This window comes from Doryrhamphus excisus, chromosome 8, assembly GCF_030265055.1.
Source record: "Doryrhamphus excisus isolate RoL2022-K1 chromosome 8, RoL_Dexc_1.0, whole genome shotgun sequence".
In the NCBI taxonomy this organism is placed as follows: domain Eukaryota; kingdom Metazoa; phylum Chordata; class Actinopteri; order Syngnathiformes; family Syngnathidae; genus Doryrhamphus; species Doryrhamphus excisus.
This window is the reverse complement of record NC_080473.1, coordinates 13,857,639-13,878,166: the sequence shown is the minus strand read 5'-3', so window position 1 is coordinate 13,878,166 and position 20,528 is coordinate 13,857,639. Positions and strand designations below refer to the sequence as shown.

Sequence of the window (20,528 nt, the reverse complement as noted above, 5' to 3'; positions counted from 1 at the left end):
AGAGGGGAAAAACAAGTTAACAAAACAATTTAAAATGCAACCTAATGAGATAAAATTTATTGTCCCCGCCTCTCGCCTGAAGACAGCTGGGATAGGCTCCAGCATCCCCGCGACCTTCGTGAGGAAAAGCGTTGAGAAGATGAATGAATTAATGGACTTTGTTATACCTTCCATAGCCTAGTGTTTGTGAACGCAGCATCCATCTTTTCACAATATGGAGCACAATGTATTTTCCATCTTCTTAAAATGTGGGCCACACGCACGTATAAAAGGTCAAAGGTCACGCGTTGGGCCTCTGACCATCAGCAAAGGTCAAAGCTGTTAATAGCAGACTGCTAGCAGAGTGTGTGCAGACACGAACACGTTTGCGAGTGTCGTGTGTGACATGCGTCTTGCGTCGAGGGATGTTTACACAGGCAACATCTGGATAAAGCCTGAGGTCACCCAGGCCGCTCACGTTACCGACACGCCATAAAAGGTCTTTCCCACACAGACGACTTCTGCTCAATCTGCTGTGTACATGACCTTGGGACAAAAAGCAAAAAAGACAGAGGCTAAATGTGATTGCCATTTATTTAACATTCAACGTGTCTGTTTCGTATTTCGAAACAAGACACCAGGTTGGACCGATATGTTTGACTTTAATCCTTACATTATTTAACATAGATGATAATAAGTTATTATTCTCCATCTACAGGTCATTCCAATACAGGAACTATTCTGTAACGATACTTTGAAGTGAGTTAGTGTTGTATGACCGAAACAAGTACACGGAATAAAACTGGGTATTACAATCATACCAAACGTCTACCCTAAAGTTCACGAAAGTACAAGAAAGTGTCATGGTAGGCTCGTAGTACTCTTGCAAATGCACATTCTTTTACGATTCATACACCGATGAGAAACTTGCATGTAAAGAACAAAGACGATAAGTACTTACCGAAAGGGAAAAATACAGTGGTATGAAAAAGTTAGGGCACCCCTATAATTGTCAAGATTTTCCTTCATAAATCACTTTATAAATCATGTGGCCCGCAGGACACTAGTTTGAGACCCCGCCTTGATATGAAAGTTTAATGTTAGTGCGGCCCGCGCAAGTTTGATATGGATGCTGTATGGTATCATGTACCCAGAAAAAATTATTACGTTTGATTAATGTTCATGTTAAAGGTTAAATAACTGTTAATAGTTATCCTCCCTATCCGTGTGGAAGTGGTAAGTTTTTGGCTATTTAAGTTTAAAGGAAATAACTTGAAGGCTACCGTTGAGGTCACTAGCTCAAGGGTAGGTCAAGGGTCAGTGAGCTTACCAAACAAATGTTGTGTTCCAATAATTAGTATTGGTTCGAGTGGTTATCGCGCAGGCCTCACAGCTAGGAGACCCGAGTTCGATTCCACCCTCGGGCATCTCTGTGTGGAGTTTGCATGTTCTCTGTGGGTTTTCTCTTGGTACTCCGGTTTCCTCCCACATCCCAAAAACATGCTAGGTTAATTAGCGACTCCAAATTGTCCATAGGTATGAATGTGGACATGAATTCTGGACATGTCCAAACCATCTCAGTCTGGCCTCTCTGACTTTATCTCCAAGGCCTCTAACATGTAATGTCCCTCCGATGTACTCCTTCCTGATCCTATCCATCCTGGTCACTCTCAACGAGAACCTCAGCATCCTAATCTAAAAATAAATAAAAATCATTTAAACAGAAAAAACGGAATTTAGGAAAAAATAAAACAGATTTGGGCTGCACGGCAGACGAGTGGTTAGCGCGCAGGCCTCACAGCAAGGAGACCAGGGTTCAATTCCACCCTCGGCCGTTCTCTGTGTGGAGTTTGCATGTTCTCCCCGTGAATGTGTAAGTTTTCTCCGGGTACTCTGGTTTCCTCACACATTCCAAAAACGTGCTAGGTTAATTAGCGACTCCAAATTGTCCATAGGTATGAATGTGAGTGTGAATGGTTGTTTGTCTATATGTGCCCTGTGATTGGCTGGCCACCAGTCCAGAGTGTACCCCGCCTCTTAAAAAAATTACCAAGGGTGCCCTAACTTTTTCATACCACTGTAAATCTTCAGATTCCGTGTGACTAATATTCTTAAACATGTATTCTACTTACCACAACAGAATATTTGGCACAATCTGGACAAAGTAATACATCTGCAGAAAAATATAGCAAAGAATTAAAGAGTCTCCAAATATTACATAAAGAACATCAAATCTAACCATGCATGAAGTAAGGCAACCTACTGCAGGATTTAGTTGAAATAGAAAAATATACAGCGCACGCAGTGACACCTATTTCTACAACAACTGTGCCAACTTGCTGTCAGCTTTGTCGGACTACTTTGTGTTTTTTTTTTCACAAATCGGGGCCCCTGAGTTGCAGGCCCTGACTGATGACAAGACAGTTGGGTGCAGACTTAATCGTCATTCTATCGTGCAGCATCAGTAACGTGGGTCAATGCCGCTCTTATGCTACATACAGTAAAGCCTTAAAGGTGAACATTAACAGGAAAATAGATGTATCAAATTACATATTTTGTTTCTTTGAAGTACAGAGTACATACTGGATTTGTTTTTTGTTTTTTTTTCTCATTTTTACATTCAGACTGAGTTTCCTATATAATAAGCCTGTATGTATGTGCATGGGTGCAACATGTTTACAAATCCTTTGTTTTAATCAGCGTAACCAAAGGTTTGTCATCTGGACTGTAGTCTTCATAGTTGATGGGAGTGGCGTCATACATGGCAGGTCGGGACTTCTTACCGAATCTGAAAGTGAAAGTGAAAGAAATTGAAAGTGAAAGTGAAAGAAAAAAACAGAAGTACAGTAAACCTCGGATATATCGGACTCGGATATATCGGAAATTCGCTCACAACGGACAGATAAAAAAGAACCAATTTTTCTGTAATGCATTTCCAATAAAAATTCATTGCATATATCGGATTTTTTATAACGGATTTCGCCTATTTCGGACAAAATCTCCAGTCCCGTTCCAATGCATTTCCATTAAATTTCCCTCGCATATATCGGATGGCCGCATCGTGGCGCTCCGATTCGCAGAATCGTGACAGGCCGCTATACGACGTCATTTGCAGCGTTTGCAGCGTTGCCTGCGCGTCCAGGTACATTGGAAACATAGTCAAGGAAGTGCCTTTTTATAACGGATAAAATCCGATTTACGCATATACCGGATATAAATCCGATATATGCGTAAAACTGACATTTTCCGGTAAACGCATATAACGGATTTCGCTTATATCGGACAAAACCAGTGGGAACAATTGAATCCGATATATCCGAGGTTTACTGTATTTTAATAGCGGAGTCCATCTACTTTTCAGTATATTTGAAGTAACCATTTTTACAGTTCGAACCCCTATCGGCTTCAGCAGAATGGCTCACCTGGCATGGCGGATGGAGGCGATGGCGTTGCTGAACTCGCTGTCGATGCTGCGGCAGTTGTAGAACTCCTGGTAAGCGTGACGTGACGAACCCTGGTATTCGATGCGGCTGATGCGACAGATGCCCACGATGAGGATGATGAGCATGAGGACGAAGGCCACACACAACGCTCCGATGATGATGTACAGTGAATGTCGGGGCATGTTAGTCAGAGTTTCCTCCGAGTGCTGCGTCTTCCATTGCAGGTCTGGAAAAAACACACATATTCACACATAGACGCAAATATGCAAATTGTCTGTTTTTATTCATATTTTTAACCAGAAGAATTCAGACGAGCTGACTTACGGATTTCACAGTTAGGCCCCACCCACCCAGGTAGACAGTGACAGGTGAAACCATGTGATTGGTCAATACAAGTGCCTCCATGGTGACAAGGGTTGCTCTCGCACTCGTTGATGTCGACCTCACATCGCTCCCCTGGATGGGTAGAGTGGTACATTCCTCAAAGGCTGTTTAAAGCATCTTTAACTGCGATATCTTGATGCTTCACCACTGTCACTTCCTGTAAAACTGATTTATTGTGGTGTCCCACAGGAGTCTATGCATGGACCGGTGCTGTTTTAACACTTAGATGCATAAGTGGGTCAAAAATGACCCGGTCAGGTTGTTCATTCATTCATTTTCTCCCGCTTTTCCTCACAAGGGTCGCGGGGGGTGCTGGAGCCTATCCCAGCTGTCTTCGGGCGTAAGGCGGGGTACACCCTAGACTGGTCGCCAGCCAATCACAGGGCACATATAGACAAACAACCATTCACACTCATATTTCATACCTATGGACAATTTGGAGTCGCCAATTAACCTAGCATGTTTTTGGAATGTGGGAGGAAACCGGAGTACCCGGAGAAAACCCACACATGCACGGGGAGAACATGCAAACTCCACACAGAGATGCCCGAGGGTGGGATTGAACCCTGGTCTCCTAGCTGTGAGGTCTGTGCGCTACCGGTCAGGTTGTTTTCTTGAAAATTCTTTTAATGAAAAATTTTTATAATTTCATATTCCAGGTATTCCTCAAAAAACATGTTTTTGATATCATGCCGTTCACATTATTAACTTATCTTTTATACATTTAAAAAAAAAAAGTTTTTGTGTTACTACCCCAACCTTCCATAAGTGGGTCAAAAATGACCCGGTCAGGTTGTTTTCTTGAAATATCTTCATAATGAAATGTTTTTATCATTTCATAATCCAGGTATTGCTCAAAAAACATGTTTTTGATATCATACCATTCACATTTTTAACTTATGTTTTATACATTTTAAGATTTTTTTGTTTTTGTGTTACTACCCCAACCTTCCATAAGTGGGTCAAAAATGACCCGGTCAGGTTGTTTTCTTGAAATATCTTCGTAATAAATTTTTTTTATCATTTCATATTCCAGGTATTCCTCAAAAAACATGTTTTTGATATCATGCCGTTCACATTTTTAACTTATCTTTTATACATTTTAAGATTTTTTTTGTGTGTGTTACTACCCCAACCTTCCATAAGTGGGTCAAAAATGACCCGGTCAGGTTGTTTTCTTGAAAATTCTTTTAATGAAAAATTTTCATCATTTCATATTCCAGGTATTCCTCAAAAAACATGTTTTTGATATCATGCCATTCACATTTTTAATTTATCTTTTACACATTTTAAGAAATTTTTGTTTTTGTGTTACGACCCCAACCTTCCATAAGTGGGTCAAAAATGACCCGGTCAGGTTGTTTTCTTGAAATATCTTTGTAATGAAATTTTTTTATCATTTCATATTCCAGGTATTCCTCAAAAAACATGTTTTTGATATCATGCCATTAAAATTTTTAACTTACCTTTTATACATTTTAAGAAATTTTTGTTTTTGTGTTACTACCCCAACCTTCCATAAGTGGGTCAAAAATGACCCGGTCAGGTTGTTTTCTTGAAATATCTTCGTAATGAAAAATTTTTATTATTTCAAAAATCATATTTTTGATATCATGCCGTTCACATTTTTAACTTACCTTTATGCAACACACAATGGATCCTCACATTTTCTATTGTTTCACGTGGTCATTTTCTTTTTCAAAGATGTAAAAAAGTGAAAAATGAAGATGTTTCTAACATGAAATCATTCTTGTGTGGTCCTAAATATAATACTAAATATCATACAAGTGATTATTCCTAACCAAAATGGCAAAATTGGCATAAAAACGCATTGATTCTAGTATGGGTCATTTTTGACCCACTTATGGAAGAGTGTAGGGTCCAGTCACTCGAGCATCTAAATGTTAACTTAGTGAAATTCTGTCCTCAGAAGTGGATATTTCACATATTTATGACATATTAAAGTTTATCGGTCCGTCATGTAATATCCACTAACAAGCAATTCCTTGCTAACACTACCAGACTAATACTTACCCATGTATCCAGGTGGGCAGGCACAGGAAGCATTGACTTCTGCACTCTCACAGTGGCCTCCATTGAGGCAGTTCATTTTCAGACATGGGTCCTTGTAAATTTCACAGTGTTTACCTGTACAAACATACACGCACAGTTTTAGTTTCATTTTTTTTAATGAAATGACAAGGATTATTGACATACCTTCAAACTGTGGCGTGCAGACACACTCGTAAGCATTGATGAGGTCCCGGCAGGTGGCATAATTTTGGCAGGGCGCAGACAGACACTCATTGTACTCTTCTTCACAGTATAAACCATGGTAGCCTAAATAGGACACAGAATAAGTCATTAAATACACAAAATGGACAAAAGTGGACATTATTATAAGGACATAAATTAAAAAAATATATAATAATAAAATAAAAATTAATAATGAAAAAATAAATAAATAATGAAAAAAATAAATAAATAATGAATTAAAATTAAAATTAAAATTAAAAATTAAACATAAAAAATAAAAAAAGAAAACATAAAAAATAAAAAATAAAACATAAAAAAATAAATTAAAATTAAAATTAAAATTAAAATTAAAATTAAAATTAAAATTAAAATTAAAATTAAAATTAAAATTAAAATTAAAATTAAAATTAAAATTAAAATTAAAATTAAAATTAAAATTAAAATTAAAATTAAAATTAAAATTATATTTGGAAAGCAGGAAGTGAACAAAGGTAACAGTTACTGATTGTAAAAGTACCAGATGGAGGGGTAGGATTTAATAAGCTTTGCTTCTTCCTACTCCTTTTGTGGAACTGTGAACTGATTATGGGATGCACTCAATTGTAATCTGATACATGTTCAAATGAAATTAAACCATTACCATTACATGATGTCCGTTATGGGAAGATGACCCCTATACATAGGGCACCACTTTGTTAACATTAGTCTGTACAATGCAAAAAAAAAGTAGGGTATTCTCTGCTAATAGAAAAATAATAATTAGTTAAAGTATAATCTACAAGTTATTTAAATAATGTAATATGTTTTATATTACTAGTTAATGTAATTTGTCATTGGAAATTCGATTGTAATCTGATGCATGTTCAAATGAAATAAAACCATTACCATTTGTGTTTGATGGGGTTGAGGTTTTCCACCAACAAAACTCATTTGCATTCACACTTCAACATCAACTGTGTTCAGATTTTGAATATAACATGAGCTTAAAATCTACCTGAAGTACATACTGTAACTCCACTGATCACAGTAGCATAAACACGTGACTGGAGAACCATTATCAACATCATCTCGATCAACCTGAACGCTCTAACAGTGCTGTTTTGCCATTGTTGTTTTGGTTGTGACACACTAGCGCTTCCCTCCATTGAACACAAACCACACGTAAGGTTAACAGGTAGAGTCTCATGAGTCATTTCACTGAAATGCCAATGAAATGTCAATTGCTTTTTTTTTAAGACGTTCTACTTGAAGCCTGGAGTCTGCGTGGAATTCTCTGATGGATTACAGGAAGCTGAGAAATGGGATTCATTCCACATATCAGCTCCCTAGCAGCTTCCTCTGTTGTACCTCAAACATCAGCTGACATTTTGACGTGGACGTGTGTGTGTGTCGGTGTTCCCGGTGATGTCTGGCATGCTAATTTAAAAACACCAGCTTTACCGGCCTTATTAGGCTGATCTACTTATTGGATTGCATGGCCGTGTCTGCTCAGCCAGCAAATAGTCACATCCAACAAACTGACACACACACACACACACAGCCTTGGACTGCAATCGCGTCACCATAGCAACCAGACAACTGACAATTACGTAGAAATGAGGTGGGGTAAATTGCTTGAAGAAAAAAGCCCGTGAAGGACAAAAGAACGAAAAGATGAAATGAGAGTGACTTTGTACAATACAAACGATACAAAGGATGCCTGTTTATTGCATGAAAATAAAGATTTTAAAAGAAAGCTTTTGAAATTGCAATTATTCTCTCTATTTTCTCAAACATGCGGCCCGCGGGCCAAATGCGGCCCGCACGACACTAGTTTGAGGCCCCCGCCTTGATATGAAACTTTAATGTTAGTGCGGCCCACGCAAGTTTGATATGGATGCCGTATGGTATCATGTACCCAGAAAAAATTATTATGTTTGATTAATGTTCATGTTAAAGGTTAAATAACTGTTAACAGTTATCCTCCCTATCCGTGTGGAAGTGGTAAGTTTTTGGCTATTTAAGTTTAAAGGAAATAACTTGAAGGCTACCGTTTAGGTCGCTAGCTCTCTAGTTTGCGAGTTAGCATGTGTCTCAAGACCCTGCAGTTGCGCAATATGTTGTAAATAAAAAAAAGTATAAATGTGACTATAGTTGTTTTTTGTCATGTCTACAGGGCTCTAATAATGCTTTGTTCATTTTAATCTGAAAAAAATCATTTGTCTACCCACCAACTATATGTGGTTTCTTAAGTTTTTATTATTTACCGTTTTATTATTAGTATTATATTTATTTATTACTGATTGATTGATTTTCTTTATTCTTGATTCGTTTATTTATTTTTCATCTTATTTTGTGCAGAAAAATAAAAATTAAGATATTTGAGAACAGTGGAATGTTTTATCAGAGCTTTTATTGTAGAAAATCGGAACCAAAGCACTGAAAAAGTTTGTATATTTTTCTGTTTTTAATAAATGCGTTTTTGTTTTTTTTTGGAAAACCTGATGCGGCCCAGCCTTGCCCAGACCCTAGCTTATCCGGGTCGTGGGGGCAGCAGTCTTAGTAGGGAAGCCCAGACTTCCCGGTCCCCGGCCACCTCCTCCAGCTCCACCGGGAGGACACCAAGGCGTTCCCAGGCCAGCTGTGAGACATAATCCCTCCAGCGTGTCCTTGGTCTGCTCCGGGGCCTTTTCCCGGATGGGCATTCTCGGAACACCTCACCGGGGAGGCGTCCGGGAGGCATCAATATTTGAAGTGCGAATGTGTATGTTTCAGACCATGTGATGTTTCTTCATGCAAGCATACCATAAGCTGGCCTTTACTGCGTGCAGATGCGACACATCCCATCCCATCAATTACACGGTGACACCCAGACCTCTCACCTGGGACACAAAGACACCTGTAGCTGTTCCCCACGCTGCGACACACTCCGTGGGCACATGGGTTCAAAGCACAGAAGTCAAGCAGCTGGGCGCACGTGGGGCCGGTGAAACCAGATGTGCAGCTGCAGGCAAACCCCAGGGGGCTGGGACCCTGGGGGTGGCAGGTTGCGTTGTTGTGGCAAGGCCGAGATGCACAGGGGTCCACCTTCTGTTCGCATGTTGCCCCTTGATATCCTGTACGGGAGATTTTAGGGAGGATAGACCAAATTACTATATATATATGCATATCTTAATGTATGTACTACATGTGTAATAACTGCAAAAACAACCATAATACACCAAAAAGCACGCAGTCTTGTTTCTTCTTTCTCTTTCGACTTTTCACTTTCACCATTTGTCTCTTTCACACCAACTGCCCTCACGTCCTCAAACCTCCTCTTTGGTCTTCCTCTATGCCTCCTACCTGGCAACATCCTTCTACCAATATATTCACTATCTGTCCTCTGGACATGTCCCAACCATCTCAGTCTGGCCTCTCTGACTATATCTCCAAGGCTTCTAACATGTAATGTCCCTCTGATGTACTCCTTCCTGATCCTATCCATCCTGGTCACTCTCAACGAAAACCTCAGCATACTCATTTAAAAATAATTTTAAAATCATTGAAACAGAAAAGGGGGCTGCACGGCGGTCGAGTGGTTAGCGCGCAGACCTCACAGCTAGGAGACTAGGGTTCAATTCCACCCTCGGCCATCTCTGTGTGGAGTTTTTTGCATGTTCTCCCCGTGCATGCGTGTGTTTTCTCCGGGTACTCCGGTTTCCTCCCACATTCCAAAAACATGCTAGGTTAATTGTCGACTCCAAATTGTCCATAGGTATGAATGTGAGTGTGAATTCTGGACATGTCCAAACCATCTCAGTCTGGCCTCTCTGACTTTATCTCCAAGGCCTCTAACATGTAATGTCCCTCTGATGTACTCCTTCCTGATCCTATCCATCCTGGTCACTCTCAACAAGAACCTCAGCATCCTCATCTAAAAATAAAAAAATAATAATTTAAACAGAAAAAACGGAATTTAGGAAAAAATGAAACAGATTTGAGCTGCACGGCGGTCGAGTGGTTAGCGCGCAGACCTCACAGCTAGGAGACCAGGGTTCAATTCCACCCTCGGCCATTTCTGTGTGGAGTTTTTTGCATGTTCTCCCCGTGCATGTGTGGGTTTTCTCCGGGTACTCCGGTTTCATCCCACATTCCAAAAACATGCTAGGTTAATTAGCAACTCCAAATTGTCCATAGGTATGAATGTGAGTGTGAATTCTGGACATGTCCAAACCATCTCAGTCTGGCCTCTCTGACTTTATCTCCAAGGCCTCTAACATGTAATGTCCCTCTGATGTACTCCTTCCTGATCCTATCCATCCTGGTCACTCTCAATGAGAACCTCAGCATCCTCATCCAAAAATAAATTTAAAAATCATTTAAACAGAAAAAAAAGGAATTTTGGAAAAAATAAAACAGATTTTGGCGGCACGGCGGCCGAGTGGTTAGCGCACAGACCTCACAGCTAGGAGACCAGGGTTCAATTCCACCCTCTGCCATCTCTGTGTGGAGTTTGCATGTTCTCCCTCGTGCATGCGTGGGTTTTCTCCGGGTACTCCGGTTTCCTCCCACATTCCAAAAACATGCTAGGTTAATTAGCGACTCCAAATTGTCCATAGGTATGAATGTGAGTGTGAATGGTTGTTTGTCTATATGTGCCCTGTGATTGGCTGGCCACCAGTCCAGGGTGTATCTGAAGACAGCTGGGATAGGTTCCAGCATGCCTGTGACCCTCATGAGGATAAGCGGTATAGAAAATGGATGGATGAAATATTTGATCGCTGCAACCCTAATGCAAATACCGTCATTACTAGTTTGAGGGAGTCCAACCATACCAGTGATCCAGGAGCCAAACTGTGTGTCGGTATGACGACTGCCTCCAGTCAGAACTGGTGAGGATTAAGCTATATTGAAAACGTTAACTCCCTTTAATATAGGCAGGTGAGGTTGCCAGCAGCGGGAAGACGCTCTCGCCACACTCTCAATTTTTTGTCTGATGTGCAACCTCCAAATTAAGAATGACACAGAGGGAACTTAACCTGAAGGTGAAGAAAAAATAGCTCAGAGATGAAGACACTTTATGCAAGAGCTTGTGTAAGCGTGTGAGCGGACTGTGTGCTTGGAAGCTTGCAGGAATAAGACAAATGCGAGCAAGGGTGAAAAAAAATGGAGGTTCAGATGGTTGTCACAAAAAAGAGAGACCGTTCTTGAACACTGCAAATTGTCCCTGCTCACATGTTGTGGGACGATAAATGTCCTCCACACATGGTAAATTACAGACTCGAGGATCAATAGATGCATGAAAGAGGAATGGCTTCATTAGCTCAATGGAGTGTGGACCCCAGAGAAGCCGCTATAAAGGTTTACGATGGTCTCGCCATAAATCACTGCTCACAGTGTGTCACATTGCTTGTTGGATGAAGGAGTCGCATTCGTCTTCTCATAAGCTATTGATTGCTGATGTTCCACCAACAGAACTCACTTATATTGAATTGAAACGTTTTGGTTGGAGAGTCTGACTTTTAGAGTGTGAACGACATATGAAATCTGTTTTATTCATTCATTCATTTTCTACCGCTTATCCTCACGAGGGCCGCGGAGGGTGCTGGAGCCTATCCCAGCTGTCTTCAGGCGAGAGGCGGGGTACGCCCTGGACTGGTGGCCAGCCAATCACAGGGCACATATAGACAAACAACCATTCACACTCACATTCATACCTATGGACAATTTGGAGTCGCCAATTAACCTAGCATGTTTTTGGAATGTGGGAGGAAACCGGAGTACCCGGAGAAAACCCACGCATGCACGGGGAGAACATGCAAACTCCACACAGAGACGGCAGAGGGTGGAATTGAACCCTGGTCTCCTTGCTGTGAGGCCTGCACGCTAACCACTGGACCAATCTGTTTTATTTTTTCCTAAATTCCGTTTTTTCTGTTTAAATGATTTTTTTAATTATTTTTAGATGAGGACGCTGAGGTTCTCGTTGAGAGTGACCAGGATGGATAGGATCAGGAAGGAGTACATCAGAGGGACATTTCATGTTAGAGGCCTTGGAGATAAAGTCAGAGAGGCCAGACTGAGATGGTTTGGACATGTCCAGAATTCATGTCCACATTCATACCTATGGACAATTTGGAGTCGCTAATTAACCTAGCATGTTTTTGGAATGTGGGAGGAAACCGGAGTACCCGGAGAAAACCCACGCATGCACGGGGAGAACATGCAAACTCCACACAGAGATGGCCGAGGGTGAGGAAAGACAAAATAAGAAGCCAAAAAGTTACCACTTCCACACAAAATAGGAGGAGAACTCATTCATCCATTAATTTTCTACCGCGTATCCTCACGAGGGTCGCAGGGGTGCTGGAGCCTATCCCAGCTGTCTTCAGGCGAGAGGCGGGGTACACCCTGGACTGGTGGCCAGCCAATCACAGGGCACATATAGACAAACAACCATTCACACTCACATTCATACCTATGGACAATTTGGAGTCGCTAATTAACCTAGCATGTTTTTGGAATGTGGGAGGAAACCGGAGTACCCGGAGAAAACCCACGCATGCACGGGGAGAACATGCAAACTCCACACAGAGATGGCCGAGGGTGGAATTGAACCCGGGTCTCCTAGCTGTGAGGTCTGCGAGCTAACCACTTGACCACCGTGCATTTAGGGCAGTGGTTCTCAATAATTTTCTGTCGTGCCCCCTATATACAGTATAAATACATCATATATATGCAGTATATATATATATATACGTATATGCAATTTGCATATTCATCATCATAATCATCTCTACTGTATGAAGGTTGAATGATTAATAGAACAGAGCGTTCTTGTAGTGGTTATAAAGCCACATAACATAGTATGCTATGAATAATGGATGAATGAATGTTGGTTTAAATTCACCTTCTTAACAGTTTAAAACCCTCTAAGAACAAAAAGGATGAATCCTATTTTTGGTGATCATCAAGCTAAAGCATATGATATTTATATGAATGATTTTTACCTTCATCACATGGAAATGAAGAGTCAGAGACTAATTTTGTGCGGACTCGAGTCTCGGCACGAAAGAGATGATAGCGTGTGTTTCTCAGAGCGGTCCTCCAGATAAAAGCTATAAATTAATAAGCTCTTTTCACTCTGACAATTTGTTTTTGCGTGCTGCTGAAGCTTATGAACGCTTATGAATTACAGTGCACTTATGGAGGTGTTAGCTCAGATTAAACCGTCTCTGGGTTTGTTTAACTCCATGGTCATTTAATAAAGGATGCTTCCCATTCACGAGTATAGCAGCATATTCTTTAGAACTGCTGTTTTTCGGCACAAGTTTTGCGGACACAGATTTCCTCCGAGAGTCTGATACAGGTCGTTGAGGCTATGAAACCTAATTAGAATCAAAGAGGGAGGTTTAAATTAAGCATCTCTGTGGCACAGATGTGGCGCGTGATCGCTTAGAACCGCAGGGCATCTTCAATAACACACCGTGACAACCTCCACTATTCGAACCCGGTTTAAAACGCCATTTATTGTTCTAACCCAGGGGTCTCAAACACGCGGCCCGCGGGCCAAATGTGGCCTGCAGGACACTAGTTTGAGGCCCCCAGCCTTGATATGAAAGTTTAATGTTAGTGCGGCCCGCGCAAGTTTGATATGGATGCTGTATGGTATCATGTACCCAGAAAAAATTATTACGTTTGATTAATGTTCATGTTAAAGGTTAAATAACTGTTAATAGTTATCTTCCCTATCCGTGTGGAAGTGGTAAGTTTTTGGCTATTTAAGTTTAAAGGAAATGACTTGAAGGCTACCGTTTAGGTCGCTAGCTCTCTAATTTGCGAGTTAGCAAAACAAGTTAACAAAACAAAAAGTACAGGCATTTTTTAAAATATATATATATATATATATATATATATATAGCTTGTTCAATTCTATCTATTATTTCTTCTGTAATGGATGGCTATGGAATCAAACTGGAGGTTGGATGCTGACCTGGAACTGATGGAAGAGGTTCTCCTAAACAGCCAAACAAATGGTATGGTATGTGACAAAAATTAAAATTAAAATTAAAATTAAAATTAAAATTAAAATTAAAATTAAAATTAAAATTAAAATTAAAATTAAAATTAAAATTAAAATTAAAATTAAAATTAAAATTAAAATTAAAATTAAAATTAAAATTAAAATTAAAATTAAAATTAAAATTAAAATTAAAAAAAACTTAAATTATTTTCGTACTCGTACCTCGTACCTCGTACTTTGGTACGTGACAAAAATAAAATTTAAAAAAGAAAAAAAACAAAACTATATTAGGAAAGCAGGAAGTGAACAAATGTCACAAACCATCTTAGTAGTCATTGTGTAATCATGCTGACAGACCATTAAATCCAGTGCCAAAAATAAAATTACAAAAATTACAAAAAATAAAAATAAATTAAACCATATTAGGAAAGCAGGAAGTGAACAAATGTAACAGTTACTGATTGTAAAAGTACCAGATGGAGGGGTAGGATTTAATAAGCTTTGCTTCTTCCTACTCCTTTTGGACATGTGGAACTGTGAACTGATTATGGGATGCACTCAATTGTAATCTGATGCATGTTCAAATGAAATAAAACCATTAATAATAATAAATTACCATTACCATATCTCCCATCTCACCTTCAGGACAGTAGCACATTGGGCCAGCCAGGCTGCTGGAGCAGGTAGCTCCATTCTCACAAGGCTGTGAGAGGCAGTGGTTCACCAGCAACTGGCAGCGGTCCCCCTCGTAACCTAATAGAGACACAGTACTGGGGTGAGAAGACCACACACATTCGGAATTCAGCATTCAGGGCCCCGTAAATTCACATAATTCTGGTCTAGTTCTTTTTTTTGGGGGGGCTCCAAATAATGCATCCAACTCACCACAAGTTGGTAACAATTCATAAATAATTGATTGTACATGTACTGTTATAAAAAGCTGACAATTTTACATATTTTTTATGTATTTATCCCATGAAATGTAAACATGAAGTATATACACTGGTGTGTGTTCCTTTTTTTGTTCCTTGTTTTTGCATGTTTGTCACAGCTCACATTGCCAGTTACAGTTAGTCCAGAACTCTGCGGCACGGCTTTTAACAGGAACCAAAAAGGGGGAGCACAGCACCCCAATTTCGGCCTCCCTGCATTGGTTGCCTGTTCACTTTAGGATCGATTTTAAGATTTTATTGTTTGTTTTTAAGGCGTTGAATTGGCTGGCCCCCCAAATAGATCTCGGACCTCATTCAAATTTACTCTCCAGCAGGGTCACTGAGGTCCGAGGGCCAGCTCCAAGTTGTGGTGCCCGAGACGAGGGTGCCCGATCAAGTGGTTGGCCCCAAGCTATAGTAAAAAAGGCTTGGTTCTGTGTCTTTTAGTTCTTTTTTTATTTTAATTGGTTTTATTTTTTATACTTTTATTGCTTTGCTTCTTGTTTTTAATATTTTAATATCTATTTGACTATTTTATTTAATATTTGATCTTTTAGTTTTGGATTAAATTAAATTTGTACTTTTATTGTATTTTATTTTTTACTTTTTATTTTACTAGTCTGTGCAGCACTTTGGAAACTCTGTTTATAAAATGTGCTATATAAATAAAGTGGATTGGATTGCCAATTAGTGGTTGAGTAAACAATCCGATGCTTGGATTATTGTGTAAATACAGCATAAATGATATGAATATGCCATCCATATTTCTATAACCTTTGGCTTTGGTCATTGGTGGACAACACAGAAGCTGTCAGGAAGATTTTGTTTGGATTTTTATCATCTTAAAAAAAAAACAATGCTACCCTAAATACAGTGTTATGTGTTCTTGGGACTTAGTTGTTGTTGAGTTCTCATAAACACACACACATACACACCTGGTTGACAGGTACACGTGAAGTTGCGTCCTTCCCCGCCCTGCCTAACATCAGTACAGGTGCCATTTTTACGACAAGGACGGTGATGGCAAGCATCAAATTCCTCGCAGAAGATTCCGGTGTAGCCATCATCACACTCACAAAAGAAGGTGCTCTGTGAAAAGACGGTAGAAGGTAAGTTTTAAAAGCATTCTTTTCATGAATACGAGTATTTGGTGCTGGTTTTTGATTCGATAAAGATGTCCAGTTCTGACAAAACTGCTTCTCTCTGCTAGCGTCTTACCTCCGAGAGCTGTGTGACACATTTGCCTTTGCCCGAGCACTGAGGGTCACTAAAGCTGCTGCCTGGTTCCACGCAGCTGCTAGCCTTCACCGTCAGGTTGAGACGCAGGGTGACCTCTGGAGCCACGGGGGTACCCACCTGCATCACACCTAGCGTAAAGAAGTTTAGTTAACTGCAAAGTTGTACAAGAATGGAAGCTCACATTACACTTTAGTCATTCGATTAATGTACTGCAAAAAAAGGCTAGTAAGGATAATTCATAATGCCGCCTACAGAGAACATACTAACTCCTTATTTCTAAAATCACAAATACTTCAACTTGCTGATATAGTTCATCTTCAAACAGCTAAAATAATGCATAAGGCTAAAAACAACCAATTAGCTAAAAATGCATCCAATACTTCTCTACAAGAGAGGAGAAATATGATCTCAGGGAAGAAGTACATTTGAAACACTTCTATGCTAGGACTACGTTAAAAAGCCATAGCATTTCAGTATGTGGAATCAAACTATGGAATGGATTGAGTAAGACCCTCAAACAATGCACAACGATGAGCCGATTCAAGAAACAATACAAGCAGTTGATGTTTGCTAAATACAAGGATGAAGAGTCTTGAACCAGTCAGGATGTGCTATATATATCACTATATTGACACTTACTATGGTACCCATTATGGCATTGGATGCTCATATCACCTCCTACTTCGGTACGAGGTGCATTATTAAAAAAAAAACAAAAAAAAAACCTTAAACTGTATTATGGAAAGCAGGAAGTGAACAAATGTAACAGTTACTGATTGTAAAAGTACCAGATGGAGGGGTAGGATTTAATAAGCTTTGCTTCTTCCTACTCCTTTTGGACATGTGGAACTGTGAACTGATTATGGGATGCACTCAATTGTAATCTGATGCATGTTCAAATGAAATGAAACCATTACCATTACCAAATAATTATGATGCTCGATTTCTGCTGAGATCGGGAAGACCTGGGTTCGATTCTCTGTGTGGAGTTTTTTGTATTTCCTGTTTGTCACTATATCGGGCGCCTTTGCTATTATGCCCGTTATGTCATTGTATGGTCATATCACCTCGTACTTCGGTACGTGACAAAAATTAAAATTAAAATTAAAATTAAAATTAAAATTAAAATTAAAATTAAAATTAAAATTAAAATTAAAATTAAAATTAAAATTAAAATTAAAATTAAAATTAAAATTAAAATTAAAATTAAAATTAAAATTAAAATTAAAATTAAAATTAAAATTAAAAAACTAAAATTATGTTAGGATAAAAATTTAAATTAAAAAATAAAAAATATTAACTTAAATTATATTAGGAAAGCAGGAAGTGAACAAATGTAACAGTTACTGATTGTAAAAGTACCAGATGGAGGGGTAGGATTTAATAAGCTTTGCTTCTTCCTACTCCTTTTGGACATGTGGAACTGGGAACTGATTATGGGATGCATTCAATTGTAATCGGATGCATGTTCAAATGAAATAAAACCATTACCATTCATCTTAAGCCTAGGTCACAACCGGATTTAACATTTTTTGGCCGTGCCATTTGTGGCGTTGCTCAAATTGCTGCATTGTTGTTTTGCTTGCGGAGAACGTAGTTGTAGTGACCATGAAGGCAGATGCAGCCGACTCCCTCTTTTGTTCCCGGAGAAGACATACAATTCACTTTTTCACTGATATCGTTCGATACTGATCTGTAGCCAATCAATTGGAGCATCCCTAGACGTGATACATATACATATTTTTTCAATTCATGAACATAAATGGTCAACAATGATACTTAATGACTTTTACTCAAGGCTTCGCCAGCATGTAGATTGAATGTAGACAAATATGGAGTCCCCAAGTGCAGCATAGGGAAAAATGTACATTTTGCCCAAACATGACACACATCGGTATGAATGTGAGTGTGAATGGTTGTTTGCCCATATGTGCCCTGTGATTGGCTGGCCACCAGTCCAGGGTGTACCGCAGTGAAGACAGCTGGGATAGGCTCCAGCATGCCTGCGACCCTCGTGAGGATAATAAATGAATGAATGAGTAAAGTTATGTTTGACCATAGAACAGATTATTAAAATCCAAACTGGAATGAATTGTGTTCGACATTCCACCGTTTTGTTTTTTTTTTGCTTCAGAGCCTTTGGAAAATATTGCCTCACTAAAATACATCCCTGTCTCGCTCAAAGCCTTTAAGTTCAGAACATCTCTTATAGTATCTTCAATCACAGCTGACAGCTACACAGGCGCTGGGATAAAAATAGCCTCATAGTGACTATCAGTGGCCTTTTTTTAGAGCCAGTCAGCTGCGAGAGAAGCAATGACGGAGCGCATATGCTGCAGCCCTCGCGGCCAATCAGAGCGTCTTTGCTTCCCCAAATGACTTCATGATTGTCACTCCAATGACAGTGTTAAAAGTGCATAGTCACAGACCGCTCGACTGCAATGACGCCAAATGCAATGTCATTTGCTCCTCCTTCTTCTTTGCTGACGTCGGCCATATTTCTCCAATGTACATTCCCCACGTGTACGATTAAGCACATTCATGCTTACATCACAATCATTCATCATTTGAATTCCTCGGCTATGCACCCACGCGTTGGTGTCTTTGTTCTCCAACTTGACCTTCAAACTACTTGTCCTTATTCATTCTTAATCTTTATTCTTCAATTCTTATCGGCTTATTTAACCCACCGTGTTGTCTTCCCATGTGCCTGTCAGGCAAAAGCAAGGTTGAGCTGTCACGGGTATCTGATGCATCAAGGTCAGCAGACAGGCCGCCGTGTGAAACAACATTAGGTATGTAAAGCACACACGGAGGTCAGACAATCCTTCAGTAAAACAGTACCCCTCCGCCCCCTTTGTTGCTGTTATATTCTATGAAGCAGGGTAAAATTAACCTGTCTCATGACGGTCTAAACAAAGATGGCGTTCCCTATTAGTGTGTAAACAATGATAGGAATAGCCCATGTGTTTTTTTTACTCTAATTTTTGTGTTTAACTATCAAGCTTATTGTCAAAACAAAGCAGCGTGTCACATTAAAGCTATTACTAATATGAAAATGATGTAACACTTTAGGCAACAGGATGTAGAAACAGACGTCAGGTTTAAGTTTAAGAAAATCAGCGGCGTCTTACTGATGAAGTAGTTTTGTCCCAAAGGCAACGCATGGTCAGGCACCACCAGACCATTGGAGGCCTGCAGGAACCACATTTTGGAGCCATTTAAAAAGGAGGAAAGCAGGAAACCTTCTTCGTTTACACGCCAAAGCACAGGAGCTCTGGTGGCATTCACCAACAACCTGTTGAGTAAGAAAAGGTCATTATTAAATTATGATTATTCATTCATTCATTCATTTTCTACCGCTTTTTCCTCACGAGGGTCGCGGGGGGTGCTGGATAAATTCATCACACAGCGACTTAACACGGAAAAGGCTGGAGCCTATCCCAGCTGTCTTTGGGCGAGAGGCGGGGTACACCCTGGACTGGTGGCCAGCCAATCACAGAGCATATATAGACAAACAACCATTCACACTCACATTCATACCTATGGGCAATTTGGAGTCGCTAATTAACCTAGCATGTTTTTTGGAATGTGGGAGGAAACCGGAGTACCCGGAGAAAACCCACGCATGCACGGGGAGAACATGCAAACTCCACACAGAGATGGCCGAGGGTGGAATCGAACCCTGGTCCTCCTAGCTGTGAGGTCGACCGCCGTGCCGCCAATTATTATTATTAAAGTCATAATTAAGAATTATATTCTACAGAGATGTGCACATAAAGTACGCACCATCTGAAGTACATTGGCAGAACGCCATGACATTGATTATCTTGAAGGGCTTAATCTTTTCAGTCAATCAGTGTTTTGTATTGACTTGTGTACTTCATTGGACTAACGTTGCATTCGAGGCTGCTGGGACAACTGTGATAAACTTGTACAGTTCTTTTGTACAGTTTGTGGCTGTAGTGGCAACAATCCTATTTTGACACTACTACTCTCTTTTTACGGGTCCGACCTTGAGTGACGTTTCATTGCTGTGCATACTGCGTCGCTAGTGAGTCAGTGTGGACAACTTTATTGTCAGGAGCCAATCATGAGCCAATCATGCACTCTTGTCAACCCATTGGAAATTGCAGTATAACAGTATAACAATATAACAGTCTGACTCACGGTGTCATCTCACAAATGACACTAAATTCATCACTCAGCGACTTAATACAGAAAAGGTCTCCTGATAAATATATAAACATGTGTCAATAGTGGTTTAAAATAGGGTTAAAAACACTCTTAGTTTTCTCATAATGAATTGCG

At 39.8% G+C, this 20,528-nt stretch overlaps 1 protein-coding gene across 2 annotated transcripts in view; it reads right to left on the bottom strand.

Annotated features, from left to right (window-relative positions):
• Window positions 1-561: 561 nt before the first annotated feature.
• The window catches only part of dner (delta/notch-like EGF repeat containing), a 42,016-nt gene continuing 22,049 nt past the window's right edge, over window positions 562-20,528 (bottom strand). For both annotated transcript variants that reach the window (XM_058080960.1, XM_058080959.1), the window contains exons 6-15: window positions 19,352-19,515; window positions 16,197-16,345; window positions 15,914-16,067; window positions 14,686-14,799; window positions 8,924-9,157; window positions 6,024-6,146; window positions 5,841-5,954; window positions 3,747-3,878; window positions 3,402-3,648; window positions 562-2,767 (exon numbers count right to left, since the gene is read on the bottom strand). In XM_058080960.1, the coding sequence (XP_057936943.1) occupies window positions 2,656-2,767; window positions 3,402-3,648; window positions 3,747-3,878; window positions 5,841-5,954; window positions 6,024-6,146; window positions 8,924-9,157; window positions 14,686-14,799; window positions 15,914-16,067; window positions 16,197-16,345; window positions 19,352-19,515 (1,543 nt within the window). In that variant the 3' untranslated portion in view covers window positions 562-2,655. The remainder of the gene's footprint in view (window positions 2,768-3,401; window positions 3,649-3,746; window positions 3,879-5,840; window positions 5,955-6,023; window positions 6,147-8,923; window positions 9,158-14,685; window positions 14,800-15,913; window positions 16,068-16,196; window positions 16,346-19,351; window positions 19,516-20,528) is intronic.